The 22887-nt window shown below is 44.0% G+C and overlaps 3 protein-coding genes across 8 annotated transcripts; 1 reads left to right on the top strand and 2 right to left on the bottom strand.

Moving 5' to 3' along the window:
• Positions 1-331: 331 nt before the first annotated feature.
• LOC125552515 (pentatricopeptide repeat-containing protein At3g29290) lies at positions 332-3377 on the bottom strand. The gene is made up of 2 exons (XM_048716104.1): positions 1450-3377; positions 332-716 (listed from the first exon to the last, which is right to left on the bottom strand). Exons 1-2 carry the CDS (start codon positions 3025-3027, stop codon positions 549-551), a joined length of 1746 nt encoding a protein of 581 aa, XP_048572061.1. The 5' UTR covers positions 3028-3377; the 3' UTR covers positions 332-548.
• A 1864-nt stretch (positions 3378-5241) lies between these two features.
• LOC125552514 lies at positions 5242-15729 on the bottom strand. 3 transcript variants are annotated; one of them, XM_048716102.1, is made up of 5 exons: positions 15432-15729; positions 14059-14155; positions 11033-13540; positions 10488-10574; positions 5242-5642 (listed from the first exon to the last, which is right to left on the bottom strand). In XM_048716102.1, exons 3-4 carry the CDS (start codon positions 13461-13463, stop codon positions 10513-10515), a joined length of 2493 nt encoding a protein of 830 aa, XP_048572059.1. In that variant the 5' UTR covers positions 13464-13540; positions 14059-14155; positions 15432-15729; the 3' UTR covers positions 5242-5642; positions 10488-10512. The 3 variants fall into 3 exon arrangements, with proteins under 3 accessions (XP_048572059.1, XP_048572058.1, XP_048572060.1); XM_048716101.1 differs by lacking the exon at positions 5242-5642 and adding an exon at positions 8443-8698; XM_048716103.1 differs by lacking the exons at positions 5242-5642; positions 10488-10574 and having other exon boundaries at positions 10655-13540; positions 15432-15728.
• LOC125552516 (remorin 1.4-like) lies at positions 7877-10486 on the top strand. Of its 4 annotated transcripts, none has more exons than XM_048716107.1 (6): positions 7877-8369; positions 8622-8707; positions 9071-9286; positions 9381-9720; positions 9791-9839; positions 10093-10486. In XM_048716107.1, the coding sequence occupies exons 1-6, from the start codon at positions 8344-8346 to the stop codon at positions 10279-10281; spliced, it is 906 nt and encodes a 301-aa protein (XP_048572064.1). In that variant the 5' UTR covers positions 7877-8343; the 3' UTR covers positions 10282-10486. The 4 variants fall into 4 exon arrangements, with proteins under 4 accessions (XP_048572064.1, XP_048572066.1, XP_048572063.1 ...); XM_048716109.1 differs by having other exon boundaries at positions 7886-8423; positions 8629-8707; positions 9791-9872; XM_048716106.1 differs by having other exon boundaries at positions 7887-8369; positions 9791-9872.
• Positions 15730-22887: the final 7158 nt, after the last annotated feature.

Genomic DNA, 22887 nt, shown 5'->3' with positions numbered 1-22887 from the left:
CCAATTTCTTCGCTGGAGTTGGTGGTACATCCATAATTTGAACAGGAGATGGATAGTGGCACAAACCTAATTTTTCCTTTTTTCTGCACATCATAGTAATCTATATAAGGTTAGAACAAAAATTACAGACACACACTTCGTACACCGATGTACATGTAAAAGAAATTCGTAGTTTCCCAAAATATGAAAGCGAACAAAAGCAACCACTTTTTGTTCAAAAAAAAACCAGTTAGGTGGACAGTACATTTTCCGACTACAGAGCACACATTGGGTTCACTGCTTCGTTCGACTGAAATCATTGGGATAGTCAAGACAGAAGCATAGAGCACTATAACAGAATTCTACCGACCCATTGGCTGTTGATATCAAACAGCATATTCCTCGCATTTGTTTGACCATATTGGTCACATTACAGTGAACATAAAATGTGCCAGCATTCTTTCAAACACATTAAGAAAATGCTTGTTTAAGTGTAGTGACAGTAGGTAGGTTACATCTGTGATTGCATTGCACGTTCAGATATGTACAGCAACAAGCTAGTGCTAGGGCTACTCTGCTGACGCGATGTGTTGCAGCATGAACGACCTTGTCTTGCCATCTGGTGTTAGCCCAATGCTCCGCATTTTTGTGTACACCCTCCTGGCTAATCTGATCTTGCCACGCAAACAAAGCCCGTGTATGACCGTGTTGTAGATCGAAGAATCTGGAGCGACCTCCTGCAATGTTCAGAAACTTTCAGTATGGAAATGAATGGTGATTCTAAAGAACCAAGTTTGACAAAATCAAAAACATGAGCGCCAAATCTCAAACAGTTAGCTTAAATGGTTACATATATGACAGTTACTGCTGATATCCAGTATGCATAGCCAAAATGTCGAGTCTAAACTTCATTAAAGGTTTAATTCAATTGTAGCTTACGACCATGCAATCTATCAGTTCTTTTAGGCTAGCAAATGTGAATGCCAAAAAGTCAAGTAGAAAATAAAGCCATGTGTGCCGAAGTGAATTTCATTTGTGCAAAGAACAGAAGTCCACTTGGAACAACAAATTCAGAAATATAAGCACTCACACAGTTATGTGCGAGAGGACTTCCTTTCATATTGCGAATGAAGACTAAGAAAATCAAAGCCTAGGCAAGAAGCTATTTAAGATTTTCATTTGATATAACCCATACTCCTGAAACTTGCTGCTCACTCTCAGTATGGAAGAACCTTACTACAGCAGACAACAGACTTATATCTCAGCTTAACAGTGTTGATTTTCTTAGTCAATTGACCCTGGAGATTGCAACTTTTCCATAATGGTAATGTAGCTTTGAAGAATTGAGAATCGAAGCACCAAATGTTTAGATACTAGAACACTAGAGTAGTCCATAGTAATGCTATGGAAAATTCAAAATCATTACCAGCTAGCTCAACAGAAATAAAACAACAAAGAACAAAATAGTACCTCCAGTATATCCTCTACTTCGTCCCAAAGAGATCCCCAAATGCAAGCTCTTATAACAGATAAATGCGTGAATGTGTCCGGTGAGCACCTCTCATGAGTCATACGCCGGTACACTTTCAGAGCGACTTTTGGCTCACAAGCAACCTCACAAGCACGTATCACGTGATTGTAAGAGACCGCTGAAATTTGCAGTCCGCTTTTTTCCATCATCCACAGCAATTGCAAAGCATGCTCCCACTGACCAAGTCTTTCACAAGACATCAAAGCTATGTTGTAGAGATGACTGTTTAAGACAGACGGATTCTTGGATTTAATTCCTTGGAAAAGCTCTAGGGCGTCCCAGCATCGACCAGACCTATACAGTGCTGACAGCAATGCGCTCCATGTATATTGATCAGGCTCAAGTCCTGAAGATGTTAGAAGATGGTACATCCTAAAGGCGAGCTCGTCTTCACCAGCCTTCCCAAGTGAGTTGATAACCGAATTAAACACAATGATATTGGGCTTCATGCCAGCACTCAACATTCTCCTAAATGTGGCCAGCGCAAACTCCCACCTCCCTTCTTTGGTGCACGAGGCAATGATGGCCTTCATTATGTCTTCACTTGGATCAAGCCCCCCGCGGAGCATTTCCTCATAAGCAGCAATTGCTAACTCAGACTGTCCACATTGCACAAATGTGCTAACCAACAGATCGTAAGTCATCAAGGTTCCACTCAAAGAGTTCTCCGCTAGCCTTCCCCACAGTTTCTCCACTTGCCTCCAGTCTTTCGCTCTTCCGCACGCAGATATCATAGTGTTGTAAACAATCACATCAAGGGTTTCCCTCGATTCATTGCACTCTTCAATCTCACTGAACATTTGCAAGGCAGAGATATAGCCCTCGGTCCTGGCAACAGCCTTGAGTATCAAGGTGTATGTATGGCCAGTTGCCAACCCTTTCCCCTTCATGAACTCATACATCTTCATTGCGTCCACGGAGGAACCTCTGCGGACAAAACTGGCCAAAAGGGAGTTACAGGCGTGCGCGTTGGGCTGAAGGCCTGACGCAAGCATTGAATCAAACAGCTCTATGGCACTCCTGACCTTGTTGGATTGGCTCAGCTTCATCAGCCTTCTGGACAGCAGTTCCTCGTCCCTCTCTTCTAGGAAGTGCAGCCTTGATCCCTCACGCTCGAATTTATCCGCCGGCTCTGAAGCTGACGCTGATGGCACGCTTCTCGCGCCCACAGGGTCCTTCTCCACGGCAGCCGGCCTCGCCGGACGCCGCCGGAGCCCGTGCCTCTGGTGGTAATCGAAACCAGCAGCACCAGGTCGCTCGTCCTCCACGCCCCGGATCCCCAGGCCGGCCTCTTCCTTGCCGGTGACATCAGATTCGAGGACGCACGGGGCCGCTCTGCAAACACACGCCCCTCTCGCCGTCACCGTGCCGCCGCTTACCGGACGGGCGTCACCTCTGCTCCGGCCGCCGGTCGCTGGACGGACTCTCGTGCCCTGGCCGCCCTTCACGCTACGGCGAGGCAGCTCCTGGCTGAAGGAACCGCAGCTTGTGCTGCAGCCGCTCCAAACCGCAGCCATACCCGCGCCAAATGCAAATGGGATACAGGGCTTCCAATCACCAGACTCGAGCAGTGGACGGAGCACCTTGGGCAGACCCGGCAGCCGCGCCCGCCGCGCTGGCGAACCTCCGGCCGGAAGGGCTCGCAGCGCCGCCGCGCCGAGAATGAATCCGCGCTAGGGCTCAGAGAAAAGGTTGACGTCGATGCGCGTAGCTGGGGTGATGGGTGGAGATGAAGCTGCGGGAATGGAGGGGAATCAATCGAAGCCGAGGCCTCGCCGTCCCAACAGAGAAGCTCGCGCGCGAGGCGCCTCCGGTGAGGAGGCGGAGAAGGGGGAGTGTGCCTTATCCCCTTTTCCGTTTCTCTATCTCGCTTTACAGTGGGCCCCCCCGAACATATATCTTCCTTTTACCTCGGGTTTCTTTTGATTCCATTTCAAACATAGGAGTAGAATTTGAAGTTCTCTAACACTGCGTTTGGTTCCATTTCAAACGAGGTTCTGAATTGGATTTGGTATCCCCTAAATTCCAATTCGGTTGTATGGCATGCGCACTGAAACAGTCGCCGGAAATCACACGAATACAGGGACGAAATCGTTTGCACGCACGGAGTTTCCGAGCCCTTCGGCTTTGACTTGGCTGAAAATCTCCCCTTCCGCAAAAGGTAATGCTTCGCTCCTTCTTTTCCCCCGCTCCGCCGCTTGACCTGGAAAAGAGGAGGCGCCAAGCCAGCCGGCGACGGCGCCTTGGGACCTCTCCTCGTCGGCCCTCCTCCTCCTCCTCCTCCTCCTCCTCCTACTACTACTACTCCGGCACATGCATCCCCGCTGCCGCAGCTCGTTCTCTTCATCCCTTTGGTTGTCCCATCTCCTCTGTCGCCCCAGCTCCTCCATGGACGCCACGACCTAGTCCTAGTCTTCTGCCGCCGCTCCTCCTCCTCTACCCCTGCTCCGGCGTCCCTCCCATGCCACCAGGCCCTCTCCTCCTCAGCCTTCAGTTCCCATCTCCTATGCTCGTTGCCATCTCCTCTGCCGCCAGATCCCTTCCTATGCCCTCTCCTTCTTCCCCTTCCATTGCTCCACTTCTCCCTCTTTCTTTCCCAGACAATTCAAGTAGTTTGTCAGCACCCGAGTTTATCATATTTCCCCACTCCTTTTTGAAATTTGTTTTGTACAAGTGTTCTTCTTTGGTGAAATCTGCAACTTTTGTTTTGTACTCTGTTCTACATAGTTCTGTACAAGTTACTTCCTGTAATTGCTCACTCGAGAGGTCATGGTTAGTTCAGGTGGAGAGACGATAAAATGCTCGCGTACAGATGGACGATTCATTCAATAGTCACACATTGTACAAACATTGATTTGATGCAAAAAGAACAAAGCACTATGTAATTCCATAGTTTGCCATCCAAACAGGATTTGGTATTGAAACCTCACCAAGATTCCATGAGCCAATTCAATGAGCATCCAAACAAGCGAATTTGTATTCATGTCCATTACAATTTCCTTGTTGAATTGGTATTGAAACCAATTCAATACGAAGGCTTCCAATACAGACATCCAAACGCAGCGTAAGAAGGCTTTATATCTACTATTTCTCCAGAACAAATACATTGAGATATTTGGAATCTGCCATAGTACATGCAATTGTAATTATATTAAATTCGAACCGAAGCTTGCCCCGAATGGATAGGGAAACGAGGTGGACAGTGTGGTAGCGGCAATGGCACGGAAGCTGAGGGAGGCAATTACTGATGTTATTTGTTTGCGAGCCGGAGTCGCCGGTCAAGGTAGATGTCATCTTCAGAGTGGTTAGACTCATTGAAGTGATGACTTGTCGGCCACCGAAAGTGGGATGACCATGGACGGAGATAGGACCAACGATGGCTACAACTTAGGTAGGAAAAGGATGACGAGAGGTTGCCATGTTGTTCACCACGACCGAGGAAGACTATTGATGGGATAAGGTCGAGTGGGAGCTATCGAAAGGTATGTCAAAGCCAAGCGTGGGTTGAGAAAATATAAAGCTCCTCTTTGCATCGCGGCGACGTCCCGCCTTATCTGGTAGTTGTGGTTATGAAAACACCGGCTTTGTCTTCAATGGTGACATCCCATCACTCTGAAACCTTTGTGCATCTTCGCTTATTCCTATAGATTTAAGAGCCTCCCAATATCTCCATATATATTGTAAGATTCCAAACTTTGAAACTTGTACAACCATGACAAAATATCATCCAATAAATGTCCCTCGTCTAGTAAACTTTGAATGCATAGCAATTTGTACCATACTTGATGAAAGAAAAACTATACAGCTTGTCCAAGCACTGAAGCACGCCACCTATCTGAACTTCTCCAGCAAACAACTTCAAAGTCCTTGGATAGTATATAGTATCCAAACCTTTCCCTCGACGGCTAGAGAAACTCTCCCTTCCAAGCTTCATCGAAAAGTCTGTGGATTCGCCTCCACTTTGCTTGACGCTTTGATATCCCATCGCTGGGAGGGGAATCTCGACGCCTCCGCTTCTCTAGTAGTTTGGGTTAGGGTTTTTTAGCGCTTCTTCTTTGAGTTTGTCTTCCAAACTCCGGTCCTCCTCAAGTTCGTCTCGTGAATGTAGTCCACTAAGCTCCGATGAAGATTCCTATTATTAGGGATACAATGGGAAAAACAACACAACGAAGAATGAAAACAAGCAGGAGACACAAGATTTAACGTGGAAAACTCCTCCAACACGAAGAGGAAAAAACCACGGGCGCCAACCAGCAAAACTTCACTATATCGGGGGAGGTTACAAACGTCGGCGAATTTACAACTGATCAACTCATCCCCTGCAGCGGTTTACAAAGGATATATTTAACATAGGTGACCTAAGTCAATACTGATATGTAGACCCAAGCCTACTGGCGACGGGCCTCGCTGCTGGTCAGTAGTTAGCCTTTATCTTTACACTTGAATTTGGATCATAGCATAACACCTATTGTCTCCTTGAGGTGATGAGGTTAGGGTTTCTCGTCACACGTGTGTGATGGCGAGATTTGGTGTCAAATGCTTCAGATTTATTCAAGGGTTCAACGGCGATGATTACGGCTCTAGGGCGTCGACCCTTTACTTTGGCTTAAGGTGGTTTGAAGAAGTTATATAGTGCCTGAAGCCTAGCGTCACGCCAAGTCACTCATGCTGATTTTGAACTACCCTTGAAATCTTGGACGAGAATATGTAGGCTAGTGTGATATTGCTAAAACTTACTGTCTACTATAACGAGTTTTGCCCGGCTCTAGCGAGGAAGGGGCCATGATGGCGGTGCTCTTCTGCTCGCTCCAGTGATTGTAGTCGTCGCTAGTGGTCCACGGACCTGGTTGAAATTTTTATTACCTCTAGTGTTCTTTGTACTGTCATGATTGAGGATGAATAGATAGGAAATTTTATGCAAAAAGAATATATTGCTAAAATTTTTACGTAGTCAAAAACGTCAAAATTAGATGGGACTCACCACAAAATTAGAAGTTGCTAAATTCTCTATTCTTTCTCCTCATGGGCATTGGAGTTGTCACCTTTCCACTTCCACCCTAGGTGAGAGGTGGTAGCATGCATGGCATCAATATCTTTGGATTTGGCATCAGCGTACAGAGCTGCTCCGCTCCTGCATCCCTAATCCAAGGACTTTGAACTTGCTTCTCCGGTAAGTTTGGATAGGTAATCTGCTCGGACGAGTTGCAAAGAGCTCGTTTCCCGACTATAGTATGAACTGTCGCGCATTCGAACTCTGCTATGCGGAGGGGGGGGGGGTATTTGATGATATGTTACTATGGTGTACAAAGTTTAGAAATTGTTGATGACAATTGTCAGTGTGTATCATGAGCTAATTTCATCTCCTACTTGCAAAATAAAAATATCACAATGACTTACAAGGGCATTAAATGTCGTGGACTCGATTCCTCCATGGAATCTCACAACCGTGATCTTTTGAGATCGAAGTCTTCCATCAACGTGGACGTACAATATCACCATCTATTGGAACCACAGGTCAAAAACCTTTCGTGTCACCACTGCGTTTCGAATCTCCTAAACTCTACTCCTTACATTCTTGCACTTGCATATTTTTTACATTCCACTGTCTATACTCTAGAAATGCATGTGTAAGGTGTGCTTGTACTATCCTAGCCTTTGCCAAAATCTACCTAAATGCCAAACATGTTAAAATTGGTCACTAGCTCGCGCTAGTTGTCTATTCACCCCCCCCCACGCCCCCCCCACCCCTCCCCCCCCCCCGCACCCCCTCCCCCCTCTAGACACTCCTTTGGATCCTAGAGAGGTGGTATCATTGGCCTCAGCGCACAGAGCAGAGCTGCTCCGCTCCTGCATCCCTAATCCAAAGACTTCGAACTTGCTTGTCAGATAAGTTTAGATAGATAATCTGCTGGGACGAGTTGCAAAGAGCTCGTTTTTCGACTATACTATGAATTGTCGTGTGATATTTTACTACGGTTATACAAAGTTTAGAGATTGTTGATTACAATTGGCAGTGTATCTTAATCTAATTTCATCTCCTACTTAAAAAGTAAAAATATGAAGAACTTACAAGGGTACATCAACTGTCGTGACTTGTCGCTTTTCTTTTGGTCTACTGGTCGTGTGCGTGCATCGTCTGGTGCAAAGGTGACGAGAGTTTGCTCTGCATTTTGTAACCTGGTAGCTCTTTTTCGAGAACAAAATCTTGGAAGTTGGAAATCGGAGCCCCTTCTTCGGACAGAAGGTACTAAAGAAAGGATCCTACCGCACTAAAGAAAGAGCAGAGTGGCAAATCTAGCATCCATGGAACAGATCCAGCACTGACGATAAAACAATTAAAAAAACAGAAACTTGAAAGGAACAGGCTCAACGTCGAACTGACACGTGTAACTGGCCAGCAAATTAGAATCCATTATCCAAAGAAAGTGTCCCATTAGCTATGTACAGAGCACGAGAATCATGCATAATTAGGCAGGGGTAATGCACGAGAAGATGCTAATTTGCATTAAGGAAAGCTGTTATTCCCAGGCTAGCTGTCATATTTGACTTGAGCCGAAGGCAGAAGGTGGGATTCTTCTTGGAGGGCAGCGCAAACCCAAAAGGGGATGGATTCTTGAAGGCTTCCATGAAGGTAAAGCAATCCCATCTCGAAGGCTCCAATACATATGCTCTTTGCCTGCCTCCAAGACAACAGTTCCCTTGCCCTCTTCCAACCATCTCCTCCCCCCTCTCGTCTTCCTCCCTTCACCACCTCCAGGTACAAGTAAGCCATAGTTAATGCAAGGCTTGGTGCCCCTTGGAGCTGCTGCTTCTCTACAAATACATTGCGCGCCATGGACGGCGACTTGAAGGCGCTGAGGTAAAGAACTGCGGCATCTAGAGCCGGGCCTGCTAAAAGCTTGGTTGATTAACTGTGAGCTTCTTCTGATCTTCTCCATGCTTAAGTTTGATTTCCTCTCGGAACAATAACTTTTATGTCTTTCTGCTCTCAAAAAAATATTTTATGTTCTTCGTCTTTTCAAGGGCTTCAAAGTTTTCCAGGCCAACATATTAGTTGATCCTTCCCTTTTATTCTACTAGTTTGCTTGTTCTTAGAATCATCCTTTTGTAGGGTTCAGTTTTCTGGAGTAGAAAAGAGAGACAAAGGTGGGGAAGCTTCTACAATACTGCCACAAGAAAACTCGGCTCCTGGAAGAGGTATGTGACCAGATTTGTTCTTTCAGCTTAATAAACATACAATTTGCAAAAGAATAATAATAGATTGTTATGTTATTTTTGTTCAGTAAGAAGTACATTCCACTTATATTCCTATCCTATAGCACTATGATCAAATCAGTTAATCCACACTGTAAAACATAAATTATGGAACCGTCAGATATTCAGATGCTATGAGCAAGGAAACTACTCTTCAAACATATTCATGTCAGAAACCAGCTATAGGTTTTTCCTAATTGAATTCGTGCTGAACTGAATTTTTGTTAGAAGAAACAAATCCATCATGATGAACCAAACAAACAAAAAAAAAGGTACAAAGAATCTGACTGGCATCCCACCTTCCAGCGCAAATGGATAGCGGAGACGAATACAACGCTATATTCGCAGCCACAATTGCCGCAGCGGCATACGCAATCGCAGCAGAAGAAGAGAAACAGAAGGCCAGCCCTGTTCAGCTGCCATCCAAGAGAGGTGAAAGCATAAGAAAGCCTACAGGAGGCAGCAAGATCTCAAGATGGTTCAGTGCCAAAGAGCGTGCAGAAGATGCTGACGAGGGACCAGGTATTCTTATCTATTTCCCACTTAACACAATCCCTTGTCACCTCTACTGTACCAAAACCTCTTATAACAATGTCGCATCGTGTTATCGTTTCAGCCAACGTATCGGTAAGGAGGCCGCTGAAACCAGAACAGAGGAAGCCCGGAGGCACGGGTTCAGACCAGAAGGTGCCATTGCCACTTCCACCAAAGATGCATGATTCTTCTGTGGGAGCAAAAAAGGCTCCAGGATCCTCCAGAAAATCACCAGAGAAGAAAGGAAGCAAGAGGTTTGAGCAGGAGCAGGCAGTTCAGAGGGTACCAACCGCTGTCAGGCCAGCAACATCATATCAGTCTAGGCGGAACGACGATGGCGCAGCAGGAGTAACTGCTATTGCCGGCACACAAAGCAAGGCTGATGCATGGGAGAAGGAAAGGCTTGCTAGAGTCAGGGAGGAGTGAGTATAAATATTTTAGTTTTTGCTAATTATTTGATGCAGCTACACCTAACATAACCGCCGAATTTAGGTACGAAAAGATGATGGAAACCATAGCCGAGTGGGAGACTGAGAAGAAGGTGAAGGCCAAGCGCCAAAAAGAACAGAAAGAGGTTTTTGTTGATTCGAAAGCATAATTTGATAGAGCAGAGCAGCATGTTTCTCTTTTTTCAGAAGAATAGGGCACTGTGTTTTTCATTGTTATTATTAATTATTTTATTTGCGGGGGTATAATAATCCTTTTGTGCAAAACCAAATCATTATCATGATTCATGATGCAATTAGTTACTAAAATGACGGGGCTGAAGGAACTGAGAATTTGCTAAATTGCAGGTTGCGTTGGACAGAAAGAGAGCGAAACAACTGGCAGAGTACAATCAGGAAATGACAAGGATCAACAAAATCGCTGGAGGAGCAAGGTCAATGGCAGGGGAAAGGAAATACGAGGATGAGAAAAAGATCAGAGAGAAGGCCAAGAAGATACGATCAACAGGAAAGTCTCCCCGTGGATGCTGCTTTTGAGACATTGCCATTCTACAAAATTTGAAACGAAATGGACGGCATGACTTGAATGTGATATAAGTCTCACAACAGCCATGTACTGTATCGTATTATAAAATGTATTTGGTTTGATGAGTGATAAGAGTGTAGAGTTGCATCCAACATGCAATTGCATTGTATCAGGATCAACATAAGAAAGTTTGAAGGGTGTGGATGATGAAAAGTACCATGGAATTATCTGTGCATGCATCTTCAAGATGAAGCAGGGACTGTAAGAAAATAAGCATTGCAACAGCACACGTTTAGGAGCTCCCCTGCATCCAAGGCCAATAACATACAAATAAACCCACCAGGATAGCAAATTCAAACCCAAGATTAAGAGCAGCATGCTTGTAACAAGTTTCAAACCAACACTCTTGTATTATAGAACTTCGTAAATCCAAGCCAACAAAAGCACACTTGGTTTTGTTTTCTTGGTGTCTCAATCGATTTACATTGAAATATAATTGAAAGCACTATCTGCATGAAGCCCCTTGGCTATGCACTGTAATAATCCAAACCTTTGGGCAAATGTTACTTCTCGCCACAAGAGATGCAACACGCAAGCTATACAAAAATACTCTTCACTAAATCCAGTTTCGGAGGAAAAAGAAAGAAGATTCCAGAACATTAATGAGAAAATTTGGCGATTCCGTAATATGTGCATATATAATCTACAATGGCTCATCCCGTGCCTTTTCATCTTCATCTTGAGCTAAATATGGTGAGTTACCTGCCTGTGGTGTAGTGGGATTGCCGTCCTGGAGAAGTATCACTGTTTCAAAAGCACCAACCAAAGCTTTTACCTTGCTTTTCCTAGACTCCACAAGCTTGCTTGCAGTTTCTTCTATTACATTGTTGAATAGCCCCTGCGCATCTTTCTTGTCTTGTGTATCTTGATGCCTCAGTTTCACTGAAGGAGATTCCAAGTCAGGCTCAGTAGGAACACCATTATTTCTGGTATTCCTCTTAAAAATCCTTCTCACTAGCTGACCTTCACCATTTGCAACTTCATTGGCAGCTCTTCTTCTAAATATGAGTCTTCTCGGGCCATTACTGTCTGGGGTGAGTTCTACAATTTTACCCCTTTTAAACTTCAATTTGTAAGGTGTGGTACTAGCATCATCTGGGTGAAGTGATGAGATCCTTTGCAGCCTTTGGCCTTTAGCCTTTGAAGAGTCATCATTTGGGTTGATTGCTTCTCCTTCATCTTCTGCATCAAACTCATCTAATTCAATTAACTCATAATCATATTCTTCATAATTTTCATCATCTGATAGTTCTTCCACTAACTGTTGAGCAACAATCATTGATTTCAGTTCATCCTGTTGAAAGGAGCCATTGTTATGGACACTTGCTAACTCATCATTTTGTAGATTAGAATCAGTTAGCACAGACTTTGATTGCTCCGTAAGTTCACCATCTGATGAAGCTTCTAAAATTGATTGGCAATGAGATGTACTATTAATATTCTCAACATCGTCAATTTCAGCAGCCTCGACATTTTCAGCTACATTTCCTGTAGTGCAATCAAGGCAAGACTCCGGAGGCCCTTGAAGGTCTTCATGAGCTCCCATGTCCTCCCTACTTTCAGTGATTACAGACTCCACACTAGCATTGACTTTCACTCCATCAGCTTCAACTTCTGGCGTACTTTCAGCTAATACAGAATCATATACATCTGCATTTTGCACAGCTGTCAGTTGTTTAGGTAGCTGGCAGAGAGCTGCAGCATCTGCTCGGATGTCTTCATCCGTTGAAGCTCGATTATCAGCAGAATTCTTCTCCGGTTGCATATGCTCTAGGTAAGGTTTACTGAGCATAGTCTTGAGTGCCTGATTATCAAATGATCGCTGCAATTCAACAGCAACGGGGAGTTCAGAGACCAATGGTTCGCTCACTTCATTACTTCCCACTACATCATCCTCTAAACTGAATCTACTTGTTTCTTTTCGTGCTGGTCGAGATTCTTCTACATATTCTGTGGCATGTGAAGATAGTTCTGCTAACGCTGACTCCACCAGATGGCCTGTAATAGATGAACCTTGCACATCCTCTTCGTCTGTTTCAACAGGAGTCAAGTCAGATTGGACAGACGATGATGAGGACATGTCCAAGTCATCATCTGAACTTATTCTGCTTTCTTCTTCTGGTGCTGTTTGAGAAATGTCTCCATATTCTGTGGCATCTGGAAACAGCTCCACTACTGTTGACTCCACATTATAGCTTGTAACACATGAATTTTGCACATCATCTTCTTGTAATTCAACAGAGGCAATAAACTCGTCTTCAATGGAGAATGGTGTTCTGGGCACATCTGAGCGTTCCTTGCCGTTGATACTTGCATTGCTGGACCTCATCGAACTTCTTCCAGTCTTACCAGTATTGCTTGTGTGCTTGCCAGTAATAATTGCTGGTGAAGAAGGAAGCTTTCCTTTCAGAGTACTTTTATCTTTTGAAGATACAAGATTATTAGAAGCCTGAGATGACACAGGAACTTTCTTAATCGAGTTGAGTTTAGTAGGAAGTGAAGCTGGTTTCTTAACTAACGGTTGCTTGACAGTCGTGTCCTTCTCCACAGTTCTAGCTTTTTCCTGCAGTGTCTTCTCTGGCAATTTCGAACCCTTAACTGGCATTGCTGCTTTTTTATCAAGATTGGGTACTCCGCTGGAATACCTTGGATTAGCCAAAGTCCTCTGTGCAACCATTGGATGTTTCTTTCTGCCATCAGAGTTCACATTTTTATGATCAGCTGATAAAGCAATACGTGGGACCAAGTGTTCCGATGATTCAGTGCCTCTCAAATTTGCTGATTTTATCTTGTGAACAACACGATCAGCTTCACCCAGTGATATACTCGACTTGACTAGTGAAACATTTCTTCTGTTCCTGACATCCTTGGGTGTATCTAAGATAACTGATCCATGCAGTGTCAAATTATTTGGATGAGTTGGAAGTTTCTTTCTTCTCCCTCCTAAAAGCAGAAGCTTTTCTTCAGAAGGATTCCTGTGTCCATGCTTGCATAAATCATGGCATGAGCCTGTAGAAGGTCTTAGGTAGCGTGATACCGTCTTCTCGTTCTTTTTTGAAGAATATGAAGCTGAAGCTGAGCTCGTAGGAGTGGTGGTACCAAATGAATTTCTACTTTCCAAAACTTTGGACATCGAGGCCTCCCGGTAGCTGAGATAGCGCTTGTCTCAGCTGAGTGTTATTCCTTTTGAATTGGAGAATATCTAGACTGCTGTAATAAAGAGCATGTGTTATTAATCAGAACTTGCATAACCACATCCAAAGAGTCAACAAAAAAATAGAAAAAAAGGTAATTCTAAAAAAAAGTTAGCATCACAGAACTGTACCAAATCCAATCACTTAAATAACCACACAAATTTGAGATACCTAATCTTATCTGTGAACACTGCACGCTCTAGAGTAAGGAAGTATGCATCATCTTAAATTACAGTTATGGTCATCTGAATAGCATGTGTGCGAGTTGATCCCAACCGCTTACTGGCATCGAACTTTTTTGTATGCAAAAAACATGTTCCACCTCATCCTAGTTATTAACTTTCAAAAGAATTTATAGCCTGACAATTGATATGCTGCTGCTGTTGTTGGGGGCAAACAGTACCATAACAAGGCAAATGGAAATTCTTCCTACAAGGTTGAAGTGTTTGAAGCCAAACTGAAAGATTAAAGAAAAAAAAGTCTTAAGCACAACCTAGATAAAACGCCGTCACATGAGTAGCAGGGTAGCATTACCTCCCAAAAGAAGATATCGAGAAGTTCGATGTTCACACCTCTGACAATAATTGTTGAAGAGTGTATCCAAATCCAATTCCCGAGGAAAATAATAGGCCTGAAAGTGCAAGGGGACAAGGTCATTTTGGCATCAATAATGTCAATATCCACTGTTCACATATTAATTGAGTATAAAGAACAATAAAGTGCCCATCCTCGCAACTAGCTTGCACTATCATTTATTTCCTCACCAACTGTTATTGTACCAGCTGCACTACTGAATTTTTTCTTTATAAAAATGAAAAGAAAAGGACGATCATAAAGATATTGGCAAGCTCTTACGACTGAAATGATGGAAATGGAACAGAGTATGACAGAACACCTATTTCTTTGATATAACAGAAGGGCAATCAAGAATTACAAGTTCAACTGTCCATGTCTAATAGTAGAACAAAAGAGTTGATCCAACTCCAAAAACCAACTACCCCTGTCTTGCCTGATACTGAATGAATCCAAATATATTAATGACAGTATACTATACAAATACAAGAGCAGAAGTGACAACCAAAAAGTCCATACGCAATGATTATATGTATCTTACTGTACTTATTCTTAAGCTGCCCTCCAAGACCCCTTCCTATGTTTCCAAGGAAATAAAAATCCCCAGGATCCCACTTCCCATCAAACGTTTCGCACCCAATTACTGATCATTAACAACAACAGGACCAGCTTTTTTCTAGCCAAGCTGGCATAGATCCAACAGTTCCACCCCCACTGTTTTCCAGCTAGGAACTGCGAGGACAAAAAAGCACAAGCTGCCAACCAAAACCCCTACGGAGAGAAGAGAAACCTACGCTGGTCAGCTCAAACGTGGCTGACAGTCTGACACCTTTTCGACGGAATCTTGTAATCTTGCATTTGACAGTAATAAGATTAGCAAGTTAATAATCAGACCATTGGAGCAAAACAGTTCCTCGCGACCGCGAAATTTGGGAACAAGGGCGACTTAATTGGGAATTTAGGAAGAATTAAGTGTAATCAGCAAATGAACAGAATATATATTTTTTCTAGAAGAAGATGATCTAAATTTTTTTCTAGAAGAAAGCATAGGTTTTGCAGGTTCCCATTGTAATCGTGGGGGGAAGGGGGTGAGCTGAAACGGGAAGAAACAGATCGACAGACCGGTCAATGCAAATATTGCGCGTTCATATTTTCTCCAACGCGAAATCCCCTCTTGCCCGCGACACGTTTGGCTCGACCTGACCAGCCCCCGACGAACCTCAACTCACACACATGGCCGAATCCAGATAAGCGGTCGCGGAAGGGGAAGCACGCGAATCAAACCCACACCCAACGAAGCAGGCAGGAGATACTGGCGCGAAGATCATGAATACCTTGGGGAGACAGAGGCCGGATCGGAGCCTCCTCCCGGTCGGCCTCCCTTCCCCGCGGCGAGTCGCCTGAGCGGAGGCGGCAGTGGGCGAGGAAGGAGGAGGAGGAGGCGGTGGCGGTGGCGGCGACGCAGGCAGGCAGCTGGGCTGGGCAGGCAAAGGCAGGCGGGCGGGCTCCCCCTCCCCCTTCTCGAGGAAGGAAGGAAGGAAGTCGTGCGCGCAACAACCGTCTGCTTCACTATTGCGCGTAGCGTATCGTCTTCGCGGCGTTGTTTTTGCTGTCTGCCTGCCTGCCTTCCCCGCGGCACGCCGCAGATCTGGTGCGGGGCCCGGTTACAAGCAGTGTGAGCGAAGGCTTTTAGCAAAAAAAAAGGAAGAGAAAAACAGCTGGGGAAGGGGACGCAAGCGAACGTCATTTGACGGCAGTTTTAGTTGTCAAAAATAAAATCAAACAACGGTAGTTTTACAAAGAAGCTGTCATGTCGCTCTGAAAAAACCAGTCCGTGTATATAAGCACTTGTGTCTGTACTGATGTTACAAAAAAACAATCCACCCGTGCCACCCTCTCCGGCAAACATTCGCCGGTTATGAGCGCCCTTTAGCAAAGATCTTTTTTTCTTAAAACAACTGCAGACGCACTCATACATATGCATACACCATACCATATGAGCATCTCTGAGAGACTGAGCTAGCATCTCGAGTCTATGGGAACGTCTCCTTCAGCTAAACGAACATCACCGGAAAGCCTCAAATAAATCTAAAAAAATGCGAGCAGTAGTGAGTCTAGTACTTGAATACTGATGAGCTGATTCCATCACAAAAAACCAAAACCTAACCATCTGAGTTAGGCTCATTTTGTGGTTTTTAGCAAAGATCTAAACATCGGGGTAGACAAATCGGATACCGCCCAGGACCAAAAACGTCACCCAACCGACTCCTTTAAAGTCAGTCAATATGCTCGCGCTATCTGGCACCTCTCAAACCCAGCTCATATGTGGCACGGGTATCGAGACGCTTGTATGTGCTCGTACGCATTCACCATGTCAGACTGACGGGCGAGACCCAGCAACAACCCATTGGTCCGCCGGGAAGGTTATCGGTGCGAAGACCACATTCATGTCGCCGCTCTGGCGTGCCGCCCGAGGGGTCAAGAACTCGGTTATTTAAGCTAGACAACGAGGGCAAGCCCTCCTCCCACTTCCTATTGTCTGTGCCGCCACCGCTTCCTTGTCCTCATCCCCTTCCGATCTGACCTCGCCGGCCACCCTAGTCCATCAAAAGGTGATGTATTACAAACTGTTGAAGTAGGAGCGCTAGGCAGAGATAGTAGCCGAGATGCGCATAATCGATGCATGTCGCGCCGCTCGCATTGTGGAGGAAGAGGAGGTGGTGGCAGCAGAGGACAAGGCCGTCGTGTAGGAGGAGGCGGGCATGGAGGAGGTGGAGGTAGAGTTCCACCTCACCCAAGCCGCGGAAACGCATTTGAAGGTCGAGCATGCGGGCGCTACCACCTTTGCGAACCTTGTCGCCGATCTCATTCTTGTGGCCGAAAACCAGGCCATCTTAAAGTTGTTCCAGTCTAAGTAGGAGGTGGCGGTGAACCTCCGCCTTATCCACATCCACGACATGAGTGGAAAGATAACAATGGTTTGCATTGGGTCCTAGTTTTTGGAAACAACATGGATCCTCTTTGTCGCCATGCTCGGCCCATGTGCGAAGACTTTTTTGGGCTTCTGCCTCATAAGGGGGACTCGTCCATGCTAGGTTTGAAAGGATATTGTGTCTTATTTGAGGCACAAGGATTTGTGGCACGTATGTTTTAAGGCACCGAGTCCCTCGCATGTGCTTTTATTTTTGGCTTCCTATTTTTAAACTGTTATATCTTTTGAATAAAAAATCTAGATTAAGTTATTTTCCGTATTCATATTTCCCGTGATGAGGGCTTTCAAACAAGATTCATTTTAAATACGTTTTGACAAATTTTGAAAATAAATGTTAAGTGTCAACTCTTGAAACGTAGTATGAGCGAGCAATAAAATCATGTTTTTTGTGCCTACGACCGACAAAAAAAAAGTCTTAAAATTTTATCTATGAAACTTGGTAAGAATAAGCGAGAAAATCGCAAGTTTCAACGATTGAAACTCAAGATTTATTGTGCCTTCGCGCGTGATCACGCTACTTCGTGAATCGCGAGGCAATCGAACGGCCCGGTAGAGCTTGACAGGAGCGTGCTCCGGCACGTGCGTGTCCTGCAAATTTCCACTATTTGAGCTGGATCAAAAATCCAAGAGTTTCCGTATGCTAGAGGTGATGACTTTATTGTTTTGTTGCTCTAAATGTTCCTCGCCAGGAAGTACTGTTCTGGTTTACTTTTGGCACTACCCACTTGGGCTCTGAAGAGTTTGCGTAATCTGGTCGACTGTTAGAGATCCAATTTTACGATTTATTTCAGTCTTACCATCAAATTTTCGTGCAAGGTGTGCATATATTGGTAGCTTCTTCAACTTCGACGTGGCTGTGTGTGCTACAGTATTACGTATTTCCTAAAATTAGACTAGTCACCGAAGAATCAATCAAACACCACCACGTCGATGGTCTTGGTCAAAATTGGGTGACGATGCAGATCAGCCACACCTCCACGCCTGCTAAACCAGCTGGTGACTGAGGTCGCGACGATACCAATCCATCAAACACGTATCATCGCATCGGGTCGATCGCGTGCGACTTGCATTGCACTCGCACGTCGTTTAGATACTCCATCAGCAGATCTGATCGATACCGCTCGTCTCGTGCAGGAGTGCTCTCTAGAATTTCAGCTGCCCCGCGAATTATTAGTTATTGATTACGTGTACTCCTCAAGGCGAACAAAAGCCGACGTGCCGAAAGCTAGCAAACGCCAATCCTCGGAGCAATCAGCACGTAGTACCCATGTAGGATATGTCGGTACATGTTAATTACCATTGCTTTGATCAAAAAATCATTAGGATGTGAGATGTTTAATTAGTCCGCTGCTAAAGCATAGGGGGCGCTTGAACCACGTCACATTAAAAAAAAGGATGCTTGGAGGCCAAGCAACAGAAAATGAGAGGAAGACGAGTGGGGAATCTGAGAGTTGGTTTTGGTCGGTCAGTGCTGGGTCAGAGGGAGTGATGGCCTTTACTTCTTTCCGCCGTCCATTTCATTTTGTTGTAGCAGCCTATGTTTGGTTGGCACATTTGGTTATAAAAACTTATACTAATAGCTTACGCTAAGGAATATAACGACTCTGGTGAAATGCGATATACGGTGAAATTTGGTTCACTGTGCCTGGTCAAACGTGCAAGTTACTACTATTTGTTTTGCAGCCAAGACAAGTTTTGTGCAATTTAAAAGTAGATAATATATCCTCAGCTAGTCAGCTTTGAATCCCGTTGTAAATAGAAAATGTTAAATGAAGACCGAGCTTCATGGAGGCTGTAATTTAAAAACTTCAAAATTCAAACTTCTCAGACTTACAAAATTCTAAAGAAAAACACATATGCCTGGATACATAATGTACACTTGTGCAAATTTTCAGGTTGAAATAAGTTAAAATGAGAGATACACAAAAAGAAAAATAACTAGGGCTTTTAGCATACACATTGTTCATCCTTAAAGTCCATGATTTTTTTGTGCTGCTCACAATTCAAGGTATTTCACCCTGAAATTTTACACACATACACATTTACATCCTTGTATACATGTCTATTTTGAAATTGTATACATGTGAAATTCTCCGTGTCTATTTTTAAACTGGAAAGTTTGAATTTTGAATTTTTCAAAATTAAGGCTCCAAGGAGCTCGTTCTAAAAAATGGTCTACTCGTTGTAAATTTCATCTGAATATGATAGTAGTTGTTGGCTACTAAAAATGTGCCTCCAGGCTTTGCTGTTGAGCCCAAGGATTCGCTTCCCTCTACCTGCTGCTCTGGCGACAGGTGGTGGGGAAGGGGATTCCGATGCCTTCGCTCCAGCTAGTATTTTAGGTTAGTAGGGTTTTTTTAGTCCAAGTGACGCACCCAGGCGGATGGCGGTGCTTCTTATTTGAATTTGTCTTATGAGTTTCAATCCTTCCCGCATTCGTCCATCTGGATGTAGTCGACGAAGCCTCGACATAGAATCATGTCATTTTCTTGGGTCAGCGAGATTAGGGTTTCTCGTCGTGCATACACGAAGGTGAGATTTGATGCCAGATGCTTCAGTTCTATTTAAGGGTTCAATGACGATGACATCGGCTCCAGGGTGCTGGTCCTTAGTGGCACGTGCACGAAGATTTTCTAGTTTTCATCAACAAGGTTAAGCCGGCTTCCGTAGAGGAGCGGCGACAACGATGTGTCAGTGACTCATTCTAACGGCGGTAGTGGTCATTCGATGGTCTAGAGACCTTGATATAAATTTTATTATGATCGGGGTGCATTTTTTTTAAAGGATTCAGGTCTATTAGAAAAGTTCATTATAAGTATAAAACACGCGTTTTATACTTTCGATGAACTTTTATAATAGACCTTTAAAAAAAATGCTACACGATACAAACACTTTTTGGTGCCTTTCGGGGAACATGGAGCTCCAGACGCGAAGAAGGACCGTGGCTATGTATCGCTTGCTGCGATACACAACACAGTGTCGCCTACAGTACTCCGTAAATGGCCGGCCCAGTGCGCGGGAGGAGCAACACCTGTGCTCCATGATTTTTTTTTCTCTTTACCTTTTTTTTTCTCTGATGAAATTTATTTATATAACAAAAATGGAAATAATTTTTATTAAATTATACAAATTCTCACTACAAATTCCAAAAATGTTAACGCGGTGTTAAGATATTGTTGATAGCATAAAAAAATCGTGAAAACAAAAAATGTCCCTAGTTTAAAAACAATTTATGGGGAACTTACAAAATGTTTGTGTTATACAAAAAAATGTTTCATACCATTAAAAAATTATTTGATATTTTATAAAAATATTCACATATTTTAAAATTATGTACGTGGCATTTTTAGGAATGTTTATACAATGTAAAAAAAGTTTGCATAGTATAAAAAATATTTTGTACCATTCAAAAAAAAATGTACATTACATTCTAAACAAATATTCTCGCATTTTCAAAAAGCTGGCCATGAAATTTAAAAAATTATAATGTAAAGAATTTTTCGTGTGGTTTAAAAAATGTTTCATGCCAACTTAAAAAATCAATATGTATTTGAAAAATGTTTAACATGTATAGAAAAAAAATGCTCGAAGCATGTATTTGAAATAATATGTACATCTTATATTTGAAAAATACTCAATGTGTATCAAAAAAGTTTCACATGTATATGAAATGTACAATGTGTTTTTAGAAAAGTAGACATGTACTAGAAAAAGGAAAAGATATAATGAAAAAATCCGAAGAAAACCTGAGAGGAAATGCCAAAAGAACAGAAAACCAAAGAAACTAGAGTAAAGAAACACAATAAAACAGAAAATGAAAAAAAAAACCCAAAGAAACACGGTGAAAACATAGAAAACAGATAAAAAACGAAAAAACCCAAAGAAACAAACAGAAAATCAAAATTGTACATCTGTCTCGCGGTGAAGAAGGTGAGAGCCCGCTACTTTGATCTCTTTCCCGCTGATCGTGATACCCACCCTGTGACATGATAAATTCCAACATGCTTCTATACTGAAAAAGAATTTCACCCCGTTTTATATATAAAGCAACGATCATCAATAATTTGAAATAGACACACGGCACCACAACGCACATCCAAGACATGATACGTAAGCGTTGAGCGCAACAACATCATTCCAAGCACTACAAGAGCAACCGGGGTACTCAGCCGTGAACACGCCGCCGCGAAAAGATGGAGCCGCCCACATACTTGTATTTCACTCCTATATTGTCTCTGCCTTTTATTACTAGGACACCGATAACTGCCACACGTGTGGTGTATCGGGTGGTTGTGCCGCACGCCATGTGTGGTACGGAGACGATCCCGCCCGCACGACCGCGTCCGGGCGCGCGCAGCCACAGGCCGCACGTCCGGTGTGTGGCAAAATCGCCCACATGTCCGGGCAAACGACCGCACTGCCCGCACGACCCAGCACGCCAGTCATCCCGCCCTCCTTTCGATCCCCAGTCCGACCCGCCGCCATCTTCTCCTACCTCTCGATCCCCTACCTCCATCGCCTTTCTTCTCTGGTTGCCATGGCAATCAGAGCAGATCCACAGCGCCTTCCCACCGCTAACCACCCCCAACCCCGCCCTTTAAGACGACCAGCTAAAAACAGGTGAATCTCCGATCTCCTGTTTCTCGTCCTTCTTCTGGCCAGAAATTTGAAATTACAAATTTGCCAACGAAGATGGCGACTGGATCCACGCTATCAGGGAAAAACACCCCACGGATTTGTGTGTGTTCGCATTTGACAACCAACATACGCCAGATCTGCCATGTACTATGCTAGAGTTGAGCTAAGATTCTCGGTTGGCTTGGTGCGAATAGTTGGTAATGAAGGATGCGTAGGAATCACTAAAAAAGGGAGAGAAAGGAGAAATTTGGCGTAGGGAGGTAGGAAAAATAATTGCCACTTGTGTCTAACATCAGTTGCCACCTATCATTGCCCTTAACTGCCACCATGTTATCTTGTTGCTTGCCATCCTATTTTATTGGTTGTTGCCATCGCTTCAAAATGATAGCTGGCACCCAGATTTCAGAAAAGAGAGTAGATGTGCGTGTCCTACTTGCCATGATGTGTTGGTTGCCTACGCAGGAAATGTGATAAGATTGCCATGTTATCTTCTACGTGCAAACAGCAAGAATGCATTTTTTGCGGATTGTTGATGCGTTCTTGTTCATGCAGTGACTGAAAACACATTGGCAGAAACAAAACGGGGAAGAATGAATCACGAAGATGGCACTGATCCTTGGTTTTCTCAAAGGCTGGAAACGTCCCCTTGGGATGCAGCAGAGTACAGTCAACTCATTTCTATAGGGTTGTTGCTGCCACTACTAGAGCAGTACGCGGGCATCGGTACAATGCATGATAACAAAAAAAGAACATTTGCCATGTTCGCGGCGATAAAGATGTCATTCTACTTATGTCTTATAATGTCATTTTTCGCAAGTTCTTATGACCAAAACACATTCAGGGGGGCACCATGGCAAGTTCAGTCACATGGCGCTAACACTGACAAATGTACGGGCAACCAACTTCAAGTAGCTAATGTGGCAAATCAAGGTAACGCATACGCAAAAGAAACATACTGGTGTGGACATGAAAATTAAACTTGCAAAGGATGGCAAAAGACTCACGAGTTATATCGGAAAAAATGTAGGACCTTCCATGCAACACGTGGCATCAGGCGGCAACCATGTTCCTGCCATCGACGTCATACACAGGTGAGTCCATGAAGTGAAGTTGTGGACAGTGAATTAGGAGAATTAGCATAGCTGACTGATGCAGTTGCC

The sequence above is a fragment of the Triticum urartu genome, chromosome 4 (genome assembly GCF_003073215.2).
Source record: "Triticum urartu cultivar G1812 chromosome 4, Tu2.1, whole genome shotgun sequence".
NCBI lineage: Eukaryota > Viridiplantae > Streptophyta > Magnoliopsida > Poales > Poaceae > Triticum > Triticum urartu.
Note: the sequence above shows the minus strand (reverse complement) of the source record. Positions and strands in the feature narration are given on the sequence as shown.